At 42.6% G+C, this 9,618-nt stretch overlaps 1 protein-coding gene across 1 annotated transcript; it reads right to left on the bottom strand.

Moving 5' to 3' along the window:
* Positions 1–568: 568 nt before the first annotated feature.
* On the bottom strand, positions 569–4,347 carry LOC102376818 (olfactory receptor 6F1-like). Its single transcript, XM_006034123.2, has 3 exons — positions 4,088–4,347; positions 3,381–3,524; positions 569–1,531 (listed from the first exon to the last, which is right to left on the bottom strand). The coding sequence occupies exon 3, from the start codon at positions 1,520–1,522 to the stop codon at positions 569–571; it is 954 nt and encodes a 317-aa protein (XP_006034185.1). The 5' UTR covers positions 1,523–1,531; positions 3,381–3,524; positions 4,088–4,347.
* Between the last annotated feature and the right edge of the window lie 5,271 nt (positions 4,348–9,618).

The raw sequence follows: 9,618 nt of genomic DNA, 5'->3' as shown, positions 1-9,618 counted from the left end.
CCCCTCTATGCAACTTTGGTCAGGCTGCAGTTGGAGTACTGCGTCCAGTACTGGGCGCCGCACTTCAAAAGGGATGTGGCCAGCCTGGAGAAGGTTCAAAGGAGGGCCACCCACTTGGTGAGAGGGCAACAGGACAGGCCCTATGAGGAGAGACTGGGGGACCTGAACCTGTTCAGCCTCAGCAAGAGGAGGCTGAGGGGGGACCTGGTGGCTGCCTACAAACTCATCAGGGGAGATTGGTGGCTGCCTACAACCTCATCAGGGGAGATCAACAGCAAATAGGCAGAGCCCTTTTCTCCCCAGCACCACCTGGGGTGACAAGGAACAATGGTAATCAGCTGATGGAGAATAGGCTTAGGTTAGAGATCAGAAGGCAATTTTTTACAGTTAGGGTGGCCAAAATCTGGAACCAACTTCCCAGGGAAGTGGTCCTCACCCCTACCTTGGGCAAATTCAAGAGGAGGTTGGATGATCACCTGTCTGGGGTCTTGTGAACCCAGCATTCATTCCTGCCTGTGGCAGGGGGTCGGGATAGATGATCTGTTCAGGTCCCTCCTGACCCTAGCTATTATGAAACTATGAAAGTTCCCCACAGCTTAAGAGCCCTGCCCAGGGCCTCCTTCACTTCCCTGTGTCTCAGGCTGTAGATGAGGGGGTTGATCATTGGGGTGAGGACAGTGTAGAAGACAGACAGCACTTTGTTCAGGGCTCTCCAAGTATCCACTGTTGAGGTGAGATACACAGCAATTATGGTCCCAAAGAAGACTGTTACTACCGTGAGGTGGGAGGAGCAGGTGGAAAATGCCTTTTGCCTCCCAGTAGTAGATGGAATTCTCAGGATGGTGGCAATGATACAAGCGTAGGATGCCACGGTCAGTAGAAATGGTGGCAATGATCCTAAGGAAGAAAAGGCAAAAATTGCCACTCGGATCCAGTGGGTGTCCATACAGGAGAGTTGTAGCAGGGGTGTCAGATCACAGAAGAAATGGTCAATTTCATTGGGGCCACAGAAAGTCAACGTTGACATTAAGCTTACTATTATGGTGAATACCAGGTATCCGGTTATCCAGGAACCTGAAGCTAATTTAGCACAGACCCTCAAGTTCATTACAGCTGCATAATGCAGGGGGTTGCATACTGCTAAGTACCGGTCATAAGACATGACTGACAAGAGGATACATTCAGTACAGGCCAGACACACAAAGGTGTAAAACTGAAGCAAGCAGCCAAGGAAGGAAATGGTTTTGTTATTGGTAAGGAGACCTGAAAGCATCTTGGGCAGGATGGCAGAGCTGTAGCAGGTCTCTAGGAAGGACAAATTCCCGAGGAAGAAGTACATAGGGGTGTGCAGGTGGTGATCAGCCACAACCAGCACGATGATGAGGAGGGCACCAGCCATGGTCACAATGTAGATCAGGAGAAACAGCAGGAAGAGCGGAATGTGCAGTATAGGTAGATTCCCAAATCCAAGGAGGATGAATTCTGCAATAATGGTTTGATTTCCCCTATTGGTGTTTGCCATGTAGTGAACCTACAAGAAGTTATCACCAGACAAATATTGAGAAGTGGGGTGGTATTCAGGTCTGTGCACTATAGTAGCATTCAGCTGCAGTATCACTAAATCTCTATAGCACGTGAGGACACTAAACTTCCTCTATTTTCAATTTTTTCTGCCTTTATGAGAATGAAAAGTCAAAGTTTCAAAATTTCACGTGAAATGAAGTCTTTTTAAGGCCAGGGACAGACATTACACTTCTACTGGTGTAAGTTATTAGAAATTGGTTTGTATTCGTAACAGAAGTTTGGCACACATATCTGGTCTGTATCCATAACAGAATAGAAATATGGTAGGTAGATGGGTTTAAAAATGGTGGAACCATGTCTAACATTTGCACCCCCACCAAAGGGCAAAAGGCTGTTCTGTTCACTACCAATCTAAACTATGTGGCTTAAAAAAAGCTGTGTAACTAAGATCAATTACACCTTGGATTTTTGAATGTCTGTATCTAGTCATATTGTGTTTCTGTGCTGTCCTAAAGATTTGGTTCCAAGAAGTCATCTAAATGACGGGTCTTCTTATTCCTATATCATATAAATAGTAAATATAACGTTTTGTCGAAACAATATATAGAGTATCCCATTAATATATTGTAAACATCCAAATGAAATGAGGAATAACAATGTTACCAAAGCCAAATATTTCCATGTGATTGAGAGGTTTCAGCACCATCAGTTCAAGTAATGTTCTACCTTTTCCCCATTAAAAAAAAAAAAGGAATAGACACAGACCTGTGAAATGCTTTGATTTCTGTAAAATATCAATAACTGATAGAAAACTGCCTTCTCTTGCAGCACAGGGCACAGTATTTTTCTTAGGACCTGCTGAGCATACATTAGATACTACTTGTCTACCGCCCCTCTTCTCCTTTTGCCCCTGGAATGCTATAGCTTTTTTTTTTTTTTTTTTTTTACCTGTTTTGGGCATTTTACCTGGCACCTGAAGGTAAAGATTTTGGGGGATTACTTGCATAGTAGGATTTTGCCTCCATTGTCCAGGAGCTAGTTCTTGTCCCATGCTCTATGTCCCCTCACCCCCTGCAAGGCAGTCCCACCAGTTCTCTTAAACAGTGGGGCTGGGTTTTCTAATGGAGCCCTGGTTAAATTGGGAGTACTCTCATTGGAGTCAACAGGTCTGAAGCACCTCTCACTTAGCTCTGTAAAAATCTTTATTTGCTACTTTAGACTTAAGGAGGCTTTTTCTTCTTTGGATAATCTGGGCAGGAACCAGGAAACTAAACTTCGCTGGAATTAATGGAGTTACATGGGGTTCAAACCAGTGCATGTAGCAGCAGAACAAGGACTGGAGAGAAGTGCATTGTTGCTAAGGATTCAGTGACTGGATGAGCTCAGCTCAAAAACTTGTGAACGAACACTGCTTCTTCTAATTATGTATTTGGAAACTATTTTGACAAGCAGTTTAGTTACCTGTATCTTAGCATCCAGGTAGTTCTAGAACTACTTCCTATTTTATTAATGCCTTTTTTGTTTCTGAGTTTTGCCAGTTACAACTGAACCCAGCAGAAACTTATGGGATTCAACAGCTTGTAGAGCTGAGACATTAGAGCTGAACATGATATTAAGAGGAAGTTATTCCAGGGAATATCTGGAAAGATACCTGGTGCAATCCTTTTGAAGGTACAGAATGTTTGAAAACAGTGGGTCAGACCAAGAAGGCTTCTCTTTTGTGGAGGATGCAGCTCCACTGAGTAGTCATTAGTTATTCTGGATATTTACTCTGTCAAGCTGATAACACTTTAAAACATTTTGACAATTTGCATAATTTTTGGAAATTCATTTTCTAGAAGAGACCATATGATTACCTTGTCTGATGAACTCTTCTCCTGAGTGTTTTACTTTGTGTCTTGTTAGTTTTGATAGATGCTTGACTAAAACATTCAGAAGCAACAGAGAAAAGAAATCTTTCATATATTTCTGAATGTTAAAGAACTTGGTAACCTGAGTTCCTTGAAAACAAACAAACAAACAAACTTCATTTTCATGTTTTTTGGAAAATATATGTTTTTACAGCTAAACAACAATATTCAATTTTTAGCTCTGTTTTGTCCTGTCCTTCTTTCTCAAATTCTGTCAACCCTTCCCGCAGTGGCAAAATGTTAAAGGGGGAAAAGTGAACCCTCAAAATGTAGATCAATTTTTTTCCCCAAAATGTTGAAGAAAATAGCTCTATTTGAGATATGTTAAATGAAAGTAATACTTTTTTCCCACTAATTAATTTGTTTATTTAGGCAGCATTTATAGTAACAGGAACTACCAGACTAATTGAAATCTGTATAGGTAGGAAGAGAAGGAAGCTGGAGAGGGAGACAGACTTCCTTTCTTTCTGAACAGAACTTTTTTACTTCCTTTCTGCTAATTAAATGTATCCAGGAAGACAGTAGTGGACATAGACAACCCCCCCAAAAATTTGTATTAACATAGGAAGGTTAAAAAAAACAAGACTTAGGAATGCATTTACATACAGCTCCTATACCATGAAAAATTACCTGGAAGGAACTGCTGGTTTTACCTGGAATTTCCTTGTGTCATTCTCTAGAAACTAATTTTGTATCTTCTCTCAGGCTTTCTGTGAATAAGGCACTGGGGGCTGGGTTTGTAAGGTGTCCATCCAGCCTTCATATGGCAGCTGCATGTGAAGATTTTGGGGGATTCCTTGTAAAGCGGGATTCTGCCTCGATTGTCCAGGAGCCCCTTCCTGTCCTGTGTTTTACATCAGCTCACCCTCAGCAAGGCAATCCGACCAGTTCTCTGAAACAGCGTGGATGGGATTTTCTAACGCAGCCCTGGTTAAATTGGAAGTACTCTCACTGGAGTCAACAGGTCTGAATCACCTCTCATTTATCTGTATGAAAAGCATTATTTGCTGCTGTAGAGTTAAGAAGGCTGGTTCTGCCATGGATCACCTGGGTGGGAATCAGGGAGGAAAACTGCACTGGAATCAATGGAGTTACATGTGGTTCAAACCAGTGCACGAAGCAGCAGAACAAAGACTGGAGAGAAGCATATTGTTGCTATAGATTCATTGACCTGATGAGTTTAGCTCATAAACCTGTGAACAACACTGCTTCTTCTACCTATGTTCTTTGAAACTGTTTTGACAAGCAGTTTATCTTAGCATCCAGATAGTTCCAGAACTACTTCTGATTTTATTACAGTAAAACCCCAGTTATCCGGCTTTTTAGTAACTGGTACTCTACTAACCAGAATTTCTGGCTGCCTGGCTGGATGCAACAGGAGGGCTGGGGAGTGGTAGGGGGCTCGCCTGTTCATAGCCACCGGCGCCACTCACCACCCTGCGATGTCGCCGCTCCACATGCGGCCGGAAACTCCTGTGCCTCAGGTAACCTCAGCATTTTTAGATTATCAGCACCCCAAATTCCCCACTTGTGACGGTTTTCATGGCTTTTACTGTATTGTCTTTCTTTGTTTATTTCTGAGTTTTGCCAGTCACAACTGAACCCAATAGAAACTGATGGGATTCAACAGCTTATAGGGCTGAGACATTTAGAGCTGATCATTATAGCAAGGTAAAAATTTTTTCAGGGAATACCTGCAAAGGTCCATATTGCCATTTTTGAAGGTACAGAATGTTTGAAAACAATGGGTCAGGCTAAGAAGGATCCTCTTTTGTAGAGGATGCAGCTCCAGTAGTGGTAGCTAGTCATTCTAGAAATTTACTCTATCAAGCTGATAAAACTTTACATTTTAAATTTTCTGACAATGCCGGTTATTTTTGGAAATTCAGTTTCTAGAAGAGACCATGAGATTGCCTTGTCTAACTCAGCTGCTAAATGTTTTACTCGGGTCTTAGTTTTGATAGATGTTTGACTAAGACTTTCAAAAGCAACAGAGAAGAGAAATCTTTCATATACTTCTTAATGTTAAATAGCTTGGTAAACTGAGTTTCTTGGAAAAAAAATAACCAAGTTTTCATTTTCTTTGGGGGGGTGTGAAATATCTGTTTTTTACAGCTAAACAACAATTTCCTATATTTAATTCTGTTTTGTCCTCTCATTCTTTCTCAGATTCTGTCAACCCTTCCTGCAGTAGCAACATGGTAAAGGGGGAACCCCCCCCCCCAAAATGTTGATAAAAAATTGTTCCCAAATGTTTAATAAAAATTTTTGAAATTTGCTAAACTGAAATAACATTTTAGTTCTTGTTTTTCCATTTATAAATTAATCTTTTTAGGGAGCTATGATAGAAACATACAGATTACCAGACTAATTTAAAGCAGTTCTCAGTCTAGACAGAAAGAGAGAGAGAGACTTGTTTTGTTTTGTGCTTTTCTGAACAGAATTTTAGGTCTCCTTTCCACTAATTAAATATATCAAGGAAAACAGCAGTGGACATAAGACAACCAAAAAACCCAAGAACCCTGTGCTGACACAAGAAAGTACAAGAAAACGATATCCAAAAGTGCATTTACATAGAGCTCCTATACCATGAAAAATTAGCTGGAATGGAAATGTAGGTTTTACCTTGAGCTTCACTGTGCCATTCCCTGGAAACTGATTGTGTATTTGCTCTCAGGATTCCTGTGAACAAGGCACCGGGGGCTGGGTTTGCAAGGTGTCCATCCAGGCTTTCCTTTGTTTCTGCAGGTCTTTAAAGGCGAGACCAGGGGAACTGTCAAATGTTTGTAATGCACACTTTGGAAACACTGTGCTTAATTGGAATCCAATTCTACTCTCCAGGGAAATCCTTCATTTCACATGAGACGTGGGCTACAGGTACTGAAACGTTTCAGGTCATTAATTCAACTCTACAGTTGATCATCCAATGCTCCAAATGAATGGGTAGAACAAGAAATGTGAGGACACAGGGCTGGAGGGGACCCCCTTGGGCACTAACTCCAGGCCCCTGACCCTGAAGGCAAATGCCTCATATAAACTTGGTTAGAGTTGCGGGAGTTTAAATTGGTGGCCCATTTCTTCACAGATAAATGCGGTTTCAGTTGTCATGAAAGTTTTCACAGGTTTTGGTTAAGTTACCTGAATGTAGGAGGCTGAGGGAAAGTAATAAATTCAGGGCTAGATTAATGATGCTGAGGCCAGAGGTGGGGTCACCCTTTAATCCAAGATGCCAGGGATTAGAGCACTAACCCAGGAAGGAGGTAGGAATCAGGATTAGCTCTTTCGTTTGAAAGGACTTGCAGCCTCACAGGACCAAGACTGAACATATAGTGGCTACTATGGGAGGGGTGGGCAAGATTTTTGGGTAGTTCCAAAAACACCCACAATCTCAATTTGTAATTTGTTCGCGTCCTGGTGTGGATGACGGGGAGCCACGTGGGGCTCAATCCTTATTGTAGCAGCGCAGCCACAGCTCTTTCACTGTAGTGCATGCTCCAAGCAAAATGCCTTCATATGACATGCTCTGGCATTCGTGCTGGGGGTTGCCTGCCCCTGTGCTATGAGATATTCTGGGATGGAAGTGTTCAAACTCCATTGTTGGTGCTGCTGCTTTTGGCATAAATAATTAAAGAATCTCACTCCACCAGTGTCCCATTCTAAATTCATGTTGGTTTGTGCCTATTAAGCCAGTTAGCTAACCACTTTGTTGTATGTTTATGAAATCCACATTTCTGCAATATTCTTTGGAGAAGGTCATGGGGGACTTTATCAAAAGCCTTACCAAATCTAAGTGCACTGTGTCCACTGTATTCCCTTCATCTACCGAGCTGGATATTTTGTCAAAGGAAGAGATCAGTTTGGTTTTGTCATGCTGGCTGACTGAAATCAGCTTTTTCTCCTCCAGATGCTTGCCAATTAACATCCTTATAATATACTCCCCATGACACTTATGACACACATACCCCTCGTCTTTACATTCTCAGCCCACAGACTTGTGATAAAAACATCTGACTGAGAAATAGGAGAGGCAAGTTCATACCCCTATGGGATAAGAGATGCCTAGAAACAGTGCTCCTGTTCTCCAGGAAGTGCCCTAACCACTACGGCTGAGCAGTGGTTTGCAATCTTTTCAGGCTCAAGGCACCCCTCAATAACTTTTCTGAATATAGGGAGGCTAGTGGTGGCAGAGCTCACCCTCTGGGCTCTGGAGTCCCACCAACATGGCCCATTTTCAAAATCCTAGATCTGCTCCTAGGGTGGCTAGAACTGCATGTGGTATTCAAGATATAGCTGTTCTCTGGATCCTTATAATGGTACAGTGATGTTTTGTGTTTTGTATTGTGGTAGCGGTAGTAGTTCATTTATAACTTTCATGAAAACAATACAAAATTGGCAATAACATTACATCAAATATAATAAAAATATATAACTTTTGGTACCTATAATAGCATAAAGAGTATATATTCTACTAGTTTAAACAAAATTAAAACCAAATAGTATGTGACAAAATGAAAAATAAATGAAACGATATTTACAGCAGAATAAAACAAAATAAAAGCAGGGGAACTCTATCTGATTTTGGCCGTTATTGCTTCTATAAATAATGTGAATAAACTTAGGGAGTATAGGGCAGGCTGTAAATTGTTGGAGAGCAGTCAAATTGCTTTTCCTTCATTAATGTGGTATTAAAAAAAAGTCTTCTAATGGGAGAAATTAATTTTCCTTTTAGTCTTTCAAAAAATGAACAGGGCCTCAAACAGTGATTTAAGTCCTTTATCTCATTCTTCCCACAAGAACCTATCCTGCCTCTATGTGGGATCTGACACCATCTGCAGATCTCATTAGAGTAAATTACAGTCTAGTAATGGCTTCTTATTGTTTGTAGTTTTACACCTCAGGCAAATTCATAGGCCAAAAGAGTGCTTTATTACTCTCAAAAAAGAGGAAGTTTTGAGAAAAATCACACTGCCTATGTAATTTGTCTGTGTGCTGGCATGTTTAATTTTTACATTGGTATCTTGTCTGAAATATAGGGGTAGTACTGGGTCAGCGACTGTCAGCACATTTGACAGGGCGTTTGTCTGGAGGCAGGGGTGGACCCAAGGGGCATGGGGGATGCAGTGGTGCACTTGCACCCACTTTGATTCTTGGTCCATCCAAAGTTTAAAACCAACTGCCTGGCAGTGGCAGCCGGCTTTCTGTTCAAGCAGCAGTGAGGGAACCACTTGACTCCATGGCTCAGGAGGAAAGGCAGCAAGAGGGCACAGCAGCCCCCCTGGCTCTCCAGGGACCTAGCAGACCTCCTGAGGCTAAAAAGAAAGGCCTACAAAGGATGGGAGTCACCTCCAAGGAGGATTATTCTGCACTGGTCCGGTCCTGCAGAGAGCATACCAGGAAAGCCAAGGCTGTAACTGAACTCCAACTAGCTTTGAGCATCAAGGACAATAAAAAGTCCTTTTTCAGATATGTGGGGAGCCAGAGGAAAAGCAGGGGCAACATTGGACCCCTGCAGAACCAGATGGGGCAACTGACAACTGACGCCCAGGAAAAAGCCAACCTATTAAATGGGTACTTTGCGTTGGTCTTTCATCAGTCCCATGGGAGGCCCATGCCCGCTACGGGACAGGGAAATCCGGGTGAAGGTGATCCCCTGCCCTCCATTAATGCTGACCTCACGAAGGAACATCTTGAGAAGCTGGATACTTTCAAGTCAGCCGGCCCTGACAATCTTCACCCCAGGGTACTCAAGGAGCTGGCGAGCATCATAGCCCAGCCTCTAGCACGGATCTTTGAAACTCTTGGCGCTCTGGTGTAGTGCCCGAAGACTGGAAGAAGGCCAATGTGGTGCCTATCTTCAAGAAAGGGAGGAAAGTGGATCCGGCTAACTATAGGCCCATCAGCCTGACTTCTATCCCAGGGAAGACCTTAGAAAAGTTTATTAAATAGACCATCCTTAATGGACTGGCCGACGTCAACATCTTAAGGGATAGCCAGCACGGGTTTGTTGCGGGTAGGTCTTGCTTGACCAATCTCATTTCCTTCTACAACCAGGTGACCTATCACCTGGACAAGGGAGAAGAGATTGATGTCATATATCTTGACTTCAAAAAAGCCTTCGATCTGGTGTCCCATGATCGCCTCTTGGAGAAACTGGCCAATTGTCGCCTTGGGCCCTCCACGATCC

Source organism: Alligator sinensis, unplaced genomic scaffold (assembly GCF_000455745.1).
Source record: "Alligator sinensis unplaced genomic scaffold, ASM45574v1 scaffold79_1, whole genome shotgun sequence".
NCBI classification, from domain to species: Eukaryota; Metazoa; Chordata; order Crocodylia; family Alligatoridae; genus Alligator; species Alligator sinensis.
The sequence above is the reverse complement of the archived record's forward strand: the minus strand, read 5'-3'. Positions and strand labels throughout refer to the sequence as shown.

Bases quoted from the DNA above. Each gene is read 5' to 3' on its own strand.
- LOC102376818 (XM_006034123.2), bottom strand. From the start codon at position 1,522: ATGGCAAACACCAATAGGGGAAATCAAACCATTATTGCAGAATTCATC.